General features: G+C 31.2%; 1 protein-coding gene across 1 annotated transcript; it reads right to left on the reverse strand.

The window, feature by feature from the left end:
* Positions 1–518: 518 nt before the first annotated feature.
* LOC117173884 lies at positions 519–923 on the reverse strand. Its single transcript, XM_033362530.1, has 2 exons — positions 869–923; positions 519–784 (listed from the first exon to the last, which is right to left on the reverse strand). Exons 1-2 carry the CDS (start codon positions 921–923, stop codon positions 519–521), a joined length of 321 nt encoding a protein of 106 aa, XP_033218421.1.
* Between the last annotated feature and the right edge of the window lie 16233 nt (positions 924–17156).

The raw sequence follows: 17156 nt of genomic DNA on the forward strand, positions 1-17156 counted from the left end.
ATTAATTTTCTCTCAATAAAAAAAAACTTTCATTTATTCGAAGAAATTTCTCTTAAATCAAAGAAATGTTTTTTTTTCGAATAAAAATGTGTCCTCAATATGAAAAGATTGTCTTTATACGAAGTTGTTTTTAATAAAATGAAAACATTGTGTCAAAGATACGTTTATCTCCAGACATGAAAGAAGAAGACACCTGACTTCGAAAATTAATATCATTGAGAAACAATTCCATTCTCCTAATTTTTTGAAAAGCTTATCGTCCCAAAATTTAGAATACGTAGTCAAATATTTTTCATAAGTTTGGCTAGTCGTCTCGAGATTTCGCGACTAATCCACCCCCTCTTCCAGCTCTGCCTATTTTTCGGGATGACTAGATGCGGCCAAATAAAAAAGCCTAAATTCTTAAGAACCTATACTGAAAATTTGAAACTATGTTTGAGAAATCTGATTTGCTTACATTAGAGATTCAGATCTTGATGATGATAACGAGAATGACGATGATGATGATGATGATAAACCTATTGTTGATTAGCAGCCATCATTCCAGCTAAATCCATTTGACGGTTTACTCGATGGACAGGTAATATTGGTTGCGGTCGCAAATATTCTGGCATGGGTTGACGAACAGTTGGTTGAGGTTGATAAGTTGGCTCAACTTGAATATGCTCTTGAGTTTGAATATTTTGTGGGCGCACTTGAGGATTTTGTCCACGCATTAAAAAGTTATGACGGTTCTGAGGATTTTTAGGATCTTGAAGAGCCGGAAGATTCTGCAAACTGAATTCTGAAAAAAAAAGAATGATGAAGTCACGTAAGTCGCTATTAAAATAATTAATAATTATAATAATGCGATAAGCTGTATACTCACCAACAGAATTGAGAATAATCGCAAAGCTAATGAGCAGAGTAATGGTGACCCTCATTTTTGTAAATAAATGAAACTGCTCCTAAAGTTTCGGAAAACTCTTAATTTGTGAATCGATTTCTGAAGGAATGTTCACCAATATATATACCAGAGAGTTTGTCATTATTCAAGATAACATTGTAAAAATAGAGTATTTTCAAAACACGCATTATGTGGATGGTAACTTTATTTTATTTATAATCATCATGTTCATCTTGTTAAACAGTTCGTAAATCTGTCCTAACAAGGTCGAAGTCTTGTAATGTATCTGCTTGTTCAATCGTAAGATTTATAAATTGAAGGTTTCTGGAATTTAAATGATTTATCTCTTTTTTTCTGTTGATGAAGTAAGGCTAAGAATAAATTTACCATGCTGTTAAAAAAGAGACACAGTGCGATATAGATATAAGAATATCATTATAATCTACCAATATATTAATCAAAGTTTTTTAATGATTGTTCGCCACGCTGATATTTCTTAATGCAGAAAAAAGTCAACTTTTTTTTACATTTTTCAAAATCAGTGGATATTTTTAACCTTGCTAATGGACTGCATCAAAAATTAAAATTACGATTTGTGACACTTAAAATCTCTGATTGGGCAGTTTTTGTTCGTTATCGAACATGCTCTAACCTAATTGGAGCATTAAATGGTCGAAACTACTCATATTTTTCTGTAGTGTACTAGTATCTAAAAATAATCATTCACACTAATTCAATTATTTTTTAATTTTCCCCTATTTTACGGATTTTACGTTCATTTTTCGTTGCTAAGCTACGGTACTAAATTAAAAATAATATAGAATATTGAAATGTCAGACTTCAGAGCTGAAAAATTCTTTCAAAAGAGGAAAATAGTAGAATAAATGATTTTGAATAACAACAATGTTGATGCCATATATTCAATTTAACATGAAAAGGTTCAAATTCGTAACATCTCATGTCGCAATATGTTTCATTTTCAACAAATATTTGAATTTTCGAACAAAAATTGATTATTGGTCAATCTATGCGACTAAGAATCAAATAGTTAAAATTTTAAACATAAGAAACAAATTTCTAACACCATTATTGAGTTTATAACCAAATAGTGTAATTTTCAAGTCAAGAAGATGAATTTTTTATAAAACAGTAGAATTTTCAACAAAAAAGTTAATTTTCAACCAAAAAACATACTTTGACTACCAGAAAACATAAATTTTTAATTCAAAGGACAAATTTTCGTATTTATTAGATTCTTTATAAATTTATAAGTTATCAGTAAAAACAATGTAACAGTTACAAAATTATTAACGCTGCATAATTTTAAATGTTTAAATAATTTAAAATAATCATTTTTTAAAACTATTATCAATAAAAAATAAATGTTTAAAAACATTAAGTAATTATTGTTATTGGATAACAATCTTTTATTATTTAAACAACTCTTACAGACGCTAATGTTAATTTTTTAAATAATATTAATTGAAAACTAAATGAATTTATGTAAACATTTTATTAATAATAATTCCGAAAATTGAATAAAATATTAATATGTACTGTCTTAAAGATTGGAATAGATATTTCGAGATAAACTGTTTTGGTTTTAAGCGATAACAAATCATATTCATGTCCTGAAACAAGCTCATGAAAAGCATGGCCTTAAGCAAAAGCAGCTACGTTTTAAGACTTAAAAAATAATCCTCGTAATAATTTTGTTGCTATAATTTTTTTGTTAAAGCACTTTTTTCATTACTGATTGAGGCGTTTCTAAAATCTTATCAGATTCTTAAAATAATTGATGTTAGATTTAGGCATCAATAAAAATCGACATTTTTCTATATTAAACTCGACAAGAAATTAATCATTTTCACGCCACCTCTAAATATTATTTAAAAATTCCGGGTATCGTGCAGGATGCTCCGAAGGAAAATTGACAAAGTTCCCTAGCCTCTTTAAAAAATTTCTGTTCGAAATTTCCATTACATGTATTGGAAGCTAATTTCCGAAACGTAAGATAACCGTACAATACATAATGTTTTAGTTTCCAAATGCTGGCTTTGGTATGGTACTTCACATGTATTTTAATTTTACAAAACCTATTAAAGTGTAAAATTAAAAAAAAATGTAAATCATTGCTCAGGACATTTGTTCGGGAATTCAACAAATTCGCGAAATTCAAGAAATTCATGGAATTCACGGAAATCACGCATTTAATTGAATTCACGAAATTTGCGGAAATCACGGAATTTACGGAATTCACGGAATGAATGCAATTCAAGGAATTCATCTAAAATACTAAATTCGCTGAATTTATGGACTTCACGAAATTCCTGGAATTCGCGGCATTCAAGAAATTCATCAAATTTAAGGAATTCTTGGAATTCACGAAATCCAAGGAATTTATTAACTTTAAAGAATTAATGGAATTTAATTAAATACGAGAATTTACGGGATGCATGGAATTCGCGGAGATATGCGTATTTCGTTAATTCCTTGATATTCCATAAATTTCTTGAATTCATTGAATTACGTGAAATTCTTGAATTCTGTGTATTTCTTTGGATTCTATGAATTCCTTGAATTTCATGAATTCTGTTCATCCCGTGAATTCCTTGAATTCATTGAATTGCGAGAATTCGATAAATTTCGTGTATTCCATGAATTCCGTGAATTCTATGAATTTCGTGGATTCTATGAATTCCGCGAATTACATAATTTCTATGAATTACGCGAATATCACAAATGTATTGGATTCCATGATTTAATGAATTCCTGGAATTTCAGGAATTCCTTGAATTTCATGAATTCCCTAAATTCGATCAATTTCGTAAATTCCGTAAATTTTTTTAATTTCTTCAATTCCATGAATTCCGTGGATTTAGCGAATTTCATGAAATATGAGAATTCCATATATTTATAGAATTCCATGAATTCCATGAAATTCCTGCATTTCCTGAATTTCAGGAATTCCTTTAATTCCATAAATTTCTTTAATTTCATGAATACCTTGAAATTCTTGAATTCTATGAATTCCGTGAATTTATAAAATCACCAATTTCTCGCACTCCGTTAATTCCGCGAATTTCATGAATTTCATGAGTACCATGAATTCCGTGACTTCGATGGAAACCGTGAATTCTATAAATTCCGCGAATTTCACGAATTCCGCGATTTTCATGAACGCGAGACTTTTAAACAGCCCCTCAAAGAAAGGGGTCTCAAGTGTCGATTGTATATTTTTCTGTATAAAAACCAAATTGATGTCGATCAAACCTACTGGAAAAGTTTCCTTGTGATAGGACTGGTGACAAAAATAAAGTTGACGAGTTTCGCAACAAATTAAAAAAAAAAATGAATGGGGGTGACCACCCCTAAAACATTTTATTTTGTATCTATTAGAATATATACTTTCCACGCACAAAGACAATTGGGAAAATAGTCTTAGAAAAAATGAAGTAAAAGAAAGTGCATCCAAGACGTGAATAAAAAATTGCGTGGGGGTAAACCACCCCTACATGTTTTCAAATACGTTGAAGATTGCTGAATTCATAGGGAAAAAATGTTTTTAAAAATATATTTTACGCTTTGCACAAAAATTAAGTTGACGTCCTAATTATTTGAAACACTTCGAATAAAAAGAACGATTTACAGACTTCTGTCAGGGAAATTCTAATTGACATAATTTCTTAACTTTTGATCAAAATGTACGACATATTTGTCAGAGCCTAAATTATAATTAACATTTTTATTATTTTAACTATTTAATTTTTTTAAGTTATATCTTGATGAAACCAAAACAGAATAATTTGATAAAAAATCCACCTCCAACAGGAATCGATCCTGTGGTCTGTTGACTGTAAGAGAACTGTAAGAGAACTAAAAAAATTGAGCTCGTTGCAATCCCTGAGTGAAATTCAACCAGACTTTCTAACATTATTTTATTATCATCTATTCACTGATCTAGATTATACTTCTCAGGGTTAAAGTAAAACTCATCAGTTTTCGCGTCATAGACTTTGAGTTAAATATTTTTAAGATATTGTTTATTACTGCGTCATCACATTTCTTTAAAATTAAAAAGTGTGGCTTGCAGTGGAGCGGTGATTTATTTAGTTCCAAAAATTTAAATCCACGTTATCATTTTCAATGCTCTAAATTGAGGAATTAATCAATTATTTTTTAAATATTAAAAATTGTAACATTTTAAGCAATTTTAAATTCTAATTTCAGTTCGGAATTGGTTAAAAATTAACAATTCCCTGTTTAAATTCATTCATTCTTTCAACAAATTCCCTGTTCCAGATTGGAATTTATTTAAATTTTAAAATTACCATTTCCAAGACAAATTAATCATAATTCTTTTGGATAAATACCATTTTAACTCATAATTGTTTAAAATTTGGAAATTCCGCTTGAGCTCAGAAATTGGAATTCTTTTGACAAAATTTCCTGTTTCAATTTAGAATTTTGTTCCTTTTCGAAAGAGTTTCGATAATTATTCTTATTCTGGATAAATTCTAGTTACAACAACAAATTTATAAGAAATTGAAAGTTCTCTGTTTAAGTTAAAAATTAAATTTTTTAATTTTAAATACTTTAAAAATTCTTAAAATACTTCGAAATTTTATTTCAAAATCTCGAAACATCTGCATGTTGCTTTACATTTTTTCAAATTAATTTTGTTCTTCAAGTCTGCCAAATTAAAGAAATTTTCTGAAAATATTTCACATTCATTTTTGAAAACTTTAAAATCGTTATAAATCTTTTGAAATATTCTCTTAAAATTAGTTTCTTAAAATAAAAAATCATTCTTAATTTTCTTTGTAGCATAGATTCTTCTAAAGCCTGACCATCTTATTAAAGAGCTTCTAAATTTTTTGTTCGAAATCTGCCAAAATCTATATTTGATTTTAAGTTAGGCCGCGGCCTATTTGCACTAAATTTATCTGAAATATAAATATTTCTTTCATTTACTCGAAATTTTAAATATTTAATTTATAATTACTGATTTTAAACGAAAAGTCAGATATTTATAAATATTACGTGACTTCTCTTCAAGTTTATTTTTGCATACAAAATTATAATTATTTAGCAAACTTTGCAAAAATGGTTTCCCTTGAATAAAATTAACTTTATTGTCTAAACAAGTTCGTTTTTGTTTCATATTATTTTTTGGATGCAAAAGATACTTCCTGGTCTCTCTCTGAATCCAATTTTTTAAGACATAACTAAGTGCTAGTAAAATTTAAAAAATTTAAATAGCGCAAGGAGATCCACTAACGATTAGTAAAAAATTACTAATTTAATTAATTACATTATTTGCTAAGTTAGTAGTAAAAAAACTTTTTGATTACTGAAAAGATATCCATTTTTTTAGGAATGTATATATAAAAATGACAAAAAGATAATTAAAAAAAGAAAAGTAAAAAATATAAAAATTTAATAAGATGACGAAATCGTGTGACATTTTTAATTTTTTGAAATAATGAAAAAATGAATTTTTAACAAAGCAGTTCTACTTTTACCCAAAAAACCTTTACCCTCAATGAGAAATGTTATAGTTAATATTTCAATGAAGAAAGATTTAAAGTAAAATAAAAATTGTGCAATTTGTTTTGTCAATTCGTGGAAAGTTAGTATTTTTCTTTCCTATTGCTTAAATAAATTAAATTAAAAACAATTTTAAGGTATCTTTTAAAAAATATATCACTTTGGGCATTCATTAACTGCGTAAATAATTCCAGACAGTAGTAACATTTCAATATTTAAAGTAATAAAAAATTGTTTAAAGAAATGATAATAGTTTGAATAAAAATGTTAAAAAACGAAGTCTTTAGCATAGATTCTAAATTAAACTGGTATTTCGCATTCTAATTGAAAGTTATTGAGTGATAATTATTCTTACTAAATTTGAGTTTATGAAGTGATCATAAAATTTACTTTTTTTCCATTTTCATTAACCCGAGCTTTTTTGTTCAAACCCCCACATCAATTGCAAAAGTTTAAAGGCACAGATTAATTTTGTTTAATTTAAAGAAAAAAAATACGAATTTGGTTTCGAAAAACAAAAAATTTTAATAAAGGATAAGTTAATTAAGTGTAAATTCATATATCACTTCATATTTTTCATTTTTCAGTGTTTTTGTTCTCAGATTTTCGTCTTATTTGAAGGTCGCTTAGAAATCTGATCCGAATTTAAAAACAAAAACAATGACATATAAGAAATAATGATTAAAACGCAGAATGTGTTACATTAAATTATATACATAATCGACCCCTGATTCACTAAAGCATTTGTTTAAACAAACTAGAACCTTGTGTACGCCACGTACGCAATAATAATAATTTTTTTTCAGAAAACAAACTCGTCTCATTACGCAACATTTTTTTAGGTTTAAAATAAATTGTATATGATTTGATAGCGCTGCATATGATTTACAGAAGTTTCGTTATTATAGCAAAAAAATGTAATTCAATATGAATGACACCTTTTTTATTTACTTACAATTCTTTAAACTTAGCACATTATTATTTTTTAAATATTTTTTTAACAATAAATAACAATGTCAACATTTTGTCTTCAAAGTTCAAGAATAAGAAAAATGTAAAATTTGTATGCTTGATGAAACTGAAAAAATTAAAATCTATAATGTAATATTTTGTTTAAACAAGGCAGACACATGCAATAGTATTTTAATTTATATTTGACATGAGCACAAGTAACTTTATTGTTAAGGAACAGTCAAAGCTTTATTTTCACAATAAATAAAAAATAACCTTTTTTCTTTGTTTTTATTGCATTATTCATATTTAAATAATAATATTAAAAAACAAAATTTCACACAAATGATTAATTTTTGCTACTTCTATTTTTGGTTGTTTAATTACTAATGGTTAATATTGGAACTGCTTTGGTCAAAATTCATTTTTTTTTGGTTGATGATTGATCATTATAGGACAAATCAAATTCCCTCCCTCCCCAAATGTAACTATTGAATTTAGGACGGCAGAACTGCCTGCTTATGGACGAAGGTCACATTCTCAACTTTGTTTTTCTAAGTGGGAAGGATGCCAGTAAAACAAAGAACGATTTGAACAGAAATTATTGTAATCAAATGAAATGAAAAATAAACACCCCACGGTAGGTGAGGTGTCAATTTAAGAAAGAAATAACTGGTACATTTTCAATTTGTTTATTAGAAAAAAAACTGGTGAACCAGTCGTTTTGAATATAATCTCAGTCGTCTTTTTGGCTCTTAAAAAGGCTACGAATAACCTAAATGTAAGAAATGTTAAAGTATCAAAAAATGGAAACAATCTGTGACAGCTAATTTGGATCACAACGGAACAGCTTTTTTAGAAACTTTGTTTGTTCGGATGAAATTATTGTTGCACTAATAAATTAGCGAGATGAAGTCACTAAAGAGTTTCACATTTCAGTGGTAGGGGTCACAAGAGAATGGTAAAAACGTAATGGAGAAAACGATCTGAGTATTATTGGGAAAACAGAAGGCTTACGTTCCGAGAATAGCAGGGAGTTTTTAAACTTGCCAGAAGAACAAGTTAGTTCGTAGAGAAAATGGTGAATTAATGATGATTTAGATATCCCGAAAGAGCACTTTGAGAGAATACAAATCGACTTGCTAGACGCTTTGACAGAAACTCCTTAAAGAAATACTCATATTCTAATGATCGAGCATAACTTTTCAAAGTATTCAGATGCAATACCGTTGAGGAAAAAGGCTCAATAACAATAGCTCATGCTATTGCCGAACTACTCATCCCTCCGTATGGTTGCCTCCTGGTAATAAATACAGATCAGGGATCGAATCTTATCAGTCAGGCAATGAACACTTTCTGTAAAATTTTCAGAATTAAAGAAATACAATCTGTCGCATATCATCTGCAAAGTTTAGCTTCTCTAGAAAGGATTCTTCATGCGCTAATGGAATACCTGAGATTTTTTGAAAGCGCTCAAAACTGGGATGAATGGTGGAGGTTTGCTTTCTCCTTCTACAATGTCAGCGTCTCAAAAAATTGAAGAATGAAATCTCCATAATTATTAATGAAGGATTGCATTTTTCACAAGGGTCGAGAGTGAATCTCTAACCCTGATAACTGATAACTAGATTTAAATTGGCCAAAAGAAACATAAATGCTCTAATGTCATTATACGCCTTATTAATGATTAAAATGGATTAAGGGGATTAAAAATTGTTTAAATAATCATTCAAACATAATAATTAACTGAATGATTAAGATTTTATTTTCAGAAAAAATGAGAAGGATAAGCTTCGGTTTAAAGAATGATGAAATAGGCTATTATTGTGAAATTGTCCCAATTATTGTGATTAATTCTTCAACGTACAGCGTTGTTAGCCTTAACAAAAGTTGTATTGTGAGTACACTAAAAACTACATTTAGAATCATTTGTCAGAATAAATATGTGAATCTTCACGAATTGACTATTGTTGCATCGACTGTTATTTTCTTATATTTATTTGGAAATACAAACCCACTTTTAATGACAGATTTCTATTAGAACAACAATAAAAATTGAGCATAGCATACAAACTAAATATCTTCTTTGCCAGTTGAAGACAATCAAGAGATTCACCTTGAACATAATAGAGAATTTTATAAAAAGAAATTTCGTTTCACATTTCACAAAAATAAACTTTATTCAAAATGCGCCCGCGATTTTTTTGTATTAAAATGTTCGTGGGATGTCAGAAAATCATAGTCGATAGGAAAATCTCATATACTAAGATCTTTTAATTAAAGTTGGTTCAGGCGCACTTTTTAGAATAATTTGCTTAAATGAAAATTATCTAATATAAAATGTTTTTATTTTCAAAGAATAAATTTTGAGTTTTAAAGTGAAGTAAATATGACGATGAATTACATGACAGCAAGCAAATGCCTAAAAAAATTCTTTTCTTCTCAGATTTGTTTTACTGAATACTTTTCTCATTATTTTTAAATTTTAAATTTTCAACTTTAAAACTCATTTCTTCGGTTTGCCTTAAGTTTTCAGAGTTTGTTTGCCTATGTGATAGTAGTATTCTCACCAATGTATAGACTTTCACTACCATCCCTCCTCGAACTACAAGGGGTGAAATTTTCATTCTTTGGGCAAAGCGGGTATTTTAAAACAGTTTTTTAAGTATTATTAAACCAAAGTTTGACTTTTTCCGATTAAAATGCTTTTGGCATTTTGGGACTGAAAATAATTATGTAGTTATGGGAAGATATCCGAGGGAAACCCTTTCTCGCGCGATCGGAGAGGTCGGTTAGTCCAGCCGATGAGCCAACCGATGTTGTTTCGTTTAAATTCGATTCATTCAAATATACTTTTCAGTGGTACAGAAACTTTCAAAAAAGAAAGTTTAGCGGTTCATAATGCATCGAAAATTTTTTCATATAGTTATAAACAAATAAGGGAACACAAGTATTTTTTAAGAAAGCGCTAACCCCTCGCCCCTCCATAATGTTTTTTTAAGGTTTTGCTGTATATTTTCATCATTACCGTCACATAAAACAGACTTGTGAAAGGTTTAAATCAATTAACAATAGTTTAAAATCTTCATATAAGCAAATTATTAGGAATCGTTCTTTCTCAAGCAAAAGGTTGCACTATGTTACTCTACTTTTACTTCAGTCTCCTCAAAGGTAAAAGCAGCCCACGTGTAGTGTTTAGAATCTTTCTGTGTGTGTTTTCTTTGATTTTTTGTGTTTCGTTTTTGTTTCTTAGTTATATACATTTATACATTGTTATCATGAGGAAAAACATGTGAGAGGAATTGACCTAAGGCTTGTAACGGAAAATCAGCAAATAGTGTTTCCTGATTTGCCGAAAGGCAGTAAAATATGTAGTGCTTGTAGGAAAGAATGTAGAACTCTCAATTTACAGTCACTTAGAGCTATTGAAGAGCAAAATTTATTATCTGGCAGACGAAGCTGCACAGAATTTTAAAAATGAGCTTGGGGCGCTCAGCACAAAATCCAATCCTGACTGCGATGCAGTTATTTGAATGGGCTAAGAATCATTTAAAGGCAATAGTAATTCTTCTCAGTTCGAAAGAAGATCACATAGAGATGACCAAAAAACTATAAACTAGATTCACTGAAGAAATTACAATTTCCGGCACTCTAAAATACCACGCATTTATTCCAAATCAAAACGGACAATTGCAACTGAAAAAAATTAATTTGCTACAGCACATGATCCGTTTCCGAAGACAGTCAAAAAGCCTCAAGTTCAGAGAAGCAAACAATGCAAGAAAAAATGGTAAACTAAATAAATTATGATGAATTTAGTGCAGCTTCTGCGGAAAGTCATGCATACAGCCATGTCCCCGATAGGACTGGCCAACCTGTATAAGCGCGCGAGGAAGGGTTTTGCTCACATTTATTCGCATAACTATCAAAATGCCTAACAGCATTTTTATCGGAAAAAGGTCAAGCTTACTTTTAAAAATACTTTTAAAAAAATGCCTGAAGAGTAGGAAATGTTAAATAAACATTTTAAATGGCAATTTGGTTATAAAAATTAAAAGTAATAGATTTCACATGATGAAAGAGCATGAAAAACCCGCTAGGAATCACTCATACAAAATTCAATTCTCATTTGTAGAAAGAAAGTTATGACAATTTGAAAATACCCGCTTTACCCGGGGGGTGCAAATTTCACCCCCTGTTGTTCTAGGAGGGATGGTCGTAAAAGTCTATAAATTAGTGGGTATACTACTATTATATAGGAAAACAAACTCTGAAAATTTGACGGCAATCGGAAGACATGTATTTTAAAGTTGGGGCAGTTCAGGAATAATGCCCCTTATAGTGAAATCAATATTCATAATCGTTAATTTAATGCATTTTGAAAAATCTTTAATACTTATGCTTAAAAAAACAATAAGAAATAAGAATCTGTAGGAACCTTAATATACAAATATTAGTTTTTTTGAAATATCGTTATGTTGTAGTATTTTTAGATTTATTTAGATGCGATTTATTAATGTAAATAATAATCTGATTATTATGGAAGCAAAAAGTTAGAGCTACCCACTTTGACTTTTAGAGCTGCCCACTTCTATGTAGAACTGCCCAACTTGGGTAGAACTGCCCTGTAGGGTATAGCCTGGACGTACTTCTCTTTTTGTCTAGTCAATCTCAACAGTAAAACATAGAAATCTTTAGCATAGGAGCATGGCTAAGCGTAATCCAGTCGATAACTCATAGTTCCATTTTTAGTAACATAATGCGGGTTCTGGTGCCAGTTTGGCGGGCTTTAGACATAAAATTATGGACCTTCGACTTGCGAATGATTTGTATGTCAATCATTGCATGAGTTATATTATGACTCGTGTCCTGTAGGCGGAGTAAAATGACCTATTTTACTATTGATCAAATTTTCTTATAATTATAGGACAGCAATTCAACTGGTCCTGACAAAAAAGAGGGGGAAATCTCTGCCCAAAACGAAGATGATATAAGATTTAGCAGCGTAGAAAAACGTCAAATATTTATATATATGCGACTGTCTTTTTTATAAATTGGGAATATAATGTTTTCGAGAGTTATGTCATTTGATCAAAGCTGAAGATTGAAAGCTTAAATTGTAAACACCAAGCGCGTCGACGCGTTGGGCTCCTGTCGATTTTAAAACTAGGCTGTTTATGTGCAAATAGATTATGTGAAATTAGTGAAAATCAGCAAGAGATTTTAAACTAAATCTTGAATTGTGTCAAAGAATATAATTATGAAGTGACAAGTTCAAATTGTGTTTTTTTTTAAATCTTATCAGTTCTCCCGCTGATAGTTTTAACCATTCAATGGCCACAATGAATTCCACTCTACAACGGATCAATGTCAAACAACTACGATATTGAATTCTACGACGGCGTTTAGTTTGTTTAGATTTCTAACCGAGTGCACTCGAGTTTACTCAGAGTCGTTCAGTGGTACTATTGACGAGTGGGCGGATCCACTTTGCGTTTCTTTCAGAAATCACCAGAGTGGCGAATAGGGTTTACTCGATTGGTGACTATTTCGACCTTTGAAAAAAGGTAAGTGGCTACGAGTGAACACTGAATTTGACGGAAGGTATTAGCGGGAAGTTGGGAAATTGGGTATATTTGCAATTAAACTTTTGTATAAAACCCGCGGTAAAACGAAGGGTAAATTGTGAAGACTAATAAAAAGTATAAGAATATAGAATTCGTGCCCAGGAAAAATCTCATAATCACTATCTTCATCATCAATTTCTAAGATTTTTGTAAACATAAACGTTTGTAACAATAGCTGGTTTGAAACAATAGCAGCAACAATCATTTTTCTTTCGCTGCATCTTCATCATATGCTCTTATATGTGGACAATTAAAACCTGATTTTTCAATAGGTGAAAACGAAAGACTAGAAAATTAAAAAGAAAATATCAAACCTGAAATAAAAATTACATTAAAATTTGTCTTTCATTGAATACTTCAATCGTGGTTCGAGATGAAATGTTCAGGCACGATAGCGAGTCCGCATGTGAAGACTGTACTCTCGTGAGTCTGCTGTAAGGTCACGCGATATATCTCAAAGCAAAGAGTCAGAGAACGAAAATAAACATAGCTTTGAATTCTTCGACCATGACATAACCAATTAAAATCTTAATAAAAATTACTGAAGCAAAACTGGAATTTTAAATTGGGAAACCAAATCGGATATTTAGGTATGGTGGCCTTATCTTTACAAATTTTAATTTGATTTTAAATTAAATAAAGCTTAGAACGAGTACAGTTAAGAAAAGAATGACAATCTAACTAATACACAAAACGACCATAGTAGATTGGATTTGAAAGGTGCCGCTGCACTTCCAAATCAAAACAACGATTTAAGTAATGTCGCGAAGATAGCTCTAATCAGAAATATGGTCTCAGCCATATCCCAAAACACAATTAATAGGACGATAGGTCGCGGTAGAGATTCAGTTAGGAAAAATATACAAACTCCAATGAATAGCAATAGGTTAGACAACGATAGAGTGAGTCAATCAACAATTACATAACCAATTCGAAATAGAAATAACCAACCTCTACTAAAGGGCATCACTCAAATTCCGCACAGAACCTTTGAACCGATAGACAAATTATTATTTTTAAACCATAAAGATTTACCCATACTACATTCGTCCGTTCGAAGAAATAACCTAAGAAAAGGAAAAGCAAAACGGTTTATTTAGAAAATATAAATAGGTCGGAAAACCGCCCCCAAACTAATAACGAAACTTTTGAAGAAGCATAATATTTGTTCACAATAATATTTAAACCATACCCAAAAGGGAATCAATAGCTTGAGATTTAAAGATACAGTCAACGAAGCATTAGAGGACAGAAATAACTCGAAACAAAACAGATCACGGAGATAACAGGTCAAACAGACGTTTATGAATACACATTAATAATTCCAACACAGACTACGAATCTGACAATTACTTAAATAATCAAACAATGCCAGCCACTTATTAACATTTCGGCATGATACAAACGCCGTTCTAAATTATGGGCAATTGGCCAATAAAATTCCAAAATAATAAAGAAGACAGTCCTGCGCAATTTTTTCGAGAAATTAAATAGATACAAAAGACGCTATTAAATAAACGACTGCTATATTGTAGAAAACTTAACCTTTTTATTGATTCAGGAAGCCAAAGATTGATGTTCGATATATAAAAAGTCTTGAAGAAGACTATCAGATTTTTTCTAAGATGTTTAAAAAGTCAATATTTATTAAAGTTTTTCCGAAGAAATCAGATACAAAATTTAATCTATACCGAAAAACGAACTCAAGACATTCACTGATACCTGACAGTAATTATAAAATTCTTTACAAAGCTTTATCCTTGAAAAAGTCACATCTAATTCAAAATTTACATTGAAAGGAACGATTTTGAAAATATTAAGCAGTTAGAAGACTGAGGTAAATAATGGGAAACTGAGCTAGCCAAATCAAAATTTCGAGGGCATGTTTTACACATTACTTAACCTAAAATTAAAGCTGAAAACGAACAAAAGCGAAATGACGATAACGGGGATAAAACCAATACCGTGAGGTCTAAGGAACCGAAAAGGAAGAATAAAAATGGTGAAACTGATAACCAAAAAGGAAACCAACACAAAATTAACCAGTAATGCATATGACATACGAGAGATGCACTCACACTAAATACAGTGAAACTCTGATATAGGGACCCCTGATACAGTTCTTCCGAGAATCTTCGCAGCGCCGCAAGAAGAAGTAAAAGGAGCTGCGCGGGGTGAGCGGCGGTCGTTCAGATGAGAACAAGCATAAGCGTTTTCTACGCAACGGTAGTCTATCTAAGTAATTCCCCACCTCTTCCAGCTCCGAAGCCGGCCCAGTCTAGGAGTTTCACTGTATCTCCTTTTTTTCTAATGATTCCTAATCAATAGAATAGGAGTACTGAGGATGAAAATTGATATAGGAAATTAGTCATTAATGTCATAATGGACTCAAATACAAGTCAAAGGTGTAAACGGCAAGATGGCAGTGCTCCGCGCAGCATAGTACAATGTCGTTAATACTCCACAATAATCCAGTTAAGTTTTTTGACAAGAATATTCAAATTGTTAATATAAAATTTTCAAAAATACTCGTTATAAAACTTTCTCATCAGCTATTCGCCTGGAAATAAGAAAAACCACAAGAAAAAGTCACTTATATATCGGTATACCTAGTATTACATACTGCGAGATATAAAAGAGCCACTAAATCGAGATTAAATTAGTGGTGCAGTGGACGTTACCGAAGAATCAGTACATGATACTGCTCCTTAGCAGGAGGGGGGGGGGGGGTATAAAAAATAGCACAATTTTGGATCGCACAAATTATTCATCGATCGCGTACACATGAGAATTTATTGGAGCAAGACGTTTTTCTGTTCCAGAATGGTTATAGCTGACTTGTATGGATATGAGATAAGTGCGAGAGCGTTTCTTATCTATCGCGATAACATGGGCGCATATTCTGGTGTCTTTCCCGAAGTCGCCACCTCTTAAATATAAATGCTTTTCGAACTTGTTTTACAGATCGCAACTCGTGTAATAGTGTAGAGGTTAAGATAATTAACTTGCGTGGCCTGATTTCCTGACCTAATTTCCTAAACTTCTGAATTTATAAGTTGCGTGCCAAAAGAAATGAAATGGCAGCTTTCACTATGATAGGACTGAGGCGATTGCTCCGCCGCCAGGTTGCGTCTCTCCTCTCCATCATCGATGTGCAGATGGCAGCGGTTGATATACTGCTGCACATTATTGTACCGAGTACCTTGATCCAGTGCATTTAGGCTGTTGACGTTGTGGTACGTCCGCCCCGCGGTTTTGAAAAATGCAAGGCCGCTTGGATGCCTGAACCCTCCCGAGACGCCCAAAGCGCAAAACGCATCCATATTCGTTATGTGCACGGGCAAGTTCACGGAAGACTTAATGTTCATAAAAATCATCATCCAAGAAAGGCAGGTTCAATACATTATACTAACCCTTACGATAACACAACAAGCTGCTGTGGGTCTTCTCCTTAAAGAGGTCTGGTTCAAAAAGTGCAGTTTCTCCCCTTAAAACAGCAATGTTTTTAAAAGTAGCATCCTTAATAGGAAGATTCTAACGCATTCTCAAGCTGTAACGTGGAATTTCAAACAATTTTCTTTGAACGTGGAAATTGCACTTTTTGACATTGCACCTCTTGAAAGCTGCTCAGTTAGGTACTTGGCGCACTCTGCACCCAATTTGATTTCTGATATGTGATTATTTTTGTCCGAAAAATCAATTGTCTCAATATCACACGATTTCAATGCAGAAGGCTTAATAAAATGATCGAGAAACCATAGTAATAAGTTTTTGGAAGCAGGATGCAAATCTTGGACAAGCGTTTCAAGGTCTTGAAAAGTAGCATTAAATTTGTTGAACTTATTGAGCACATAATCAAGAAAATATAAGTACCTCAATGTTTCAGGGAACCGAAGATTTCTTAGAATTTCATCAGCCTTTGCAACTTTTTCTGATGCTTGTTCCATGAAGAAAGTAAACAGAAAATTATAATCGTCAATTAACTGTCGCACACAAGGGTGGCGTGAAAACCAACGTGTTGGCGCTCATTTCTTTAAACATACAACGTTTCCTAAAAGCGTTAGCATCATTTCCCTGAAAATCGCGGTTCTTTTTAGACTAGAATTGAGAAAATTTGTAATTGCTTTTATTAATTCTTCTAA

The sequence above is a fragment of the Belonocnema kinseyi genome, chromosome 5 (assembly GCF_010883055.1).
Source record: "Belonocnema kinseyi isolate 2016_QV_RU_SX_M_011 chromosome 5, B_treatae_v1, whole genome shotgun sequence".
Lineage (NCBI taxonomy): Eukaryota > Metazoa > Arthropoda > Insecta > Hymenoptera > Cynipidae > Belonocnema > Belonocnema kinseyi.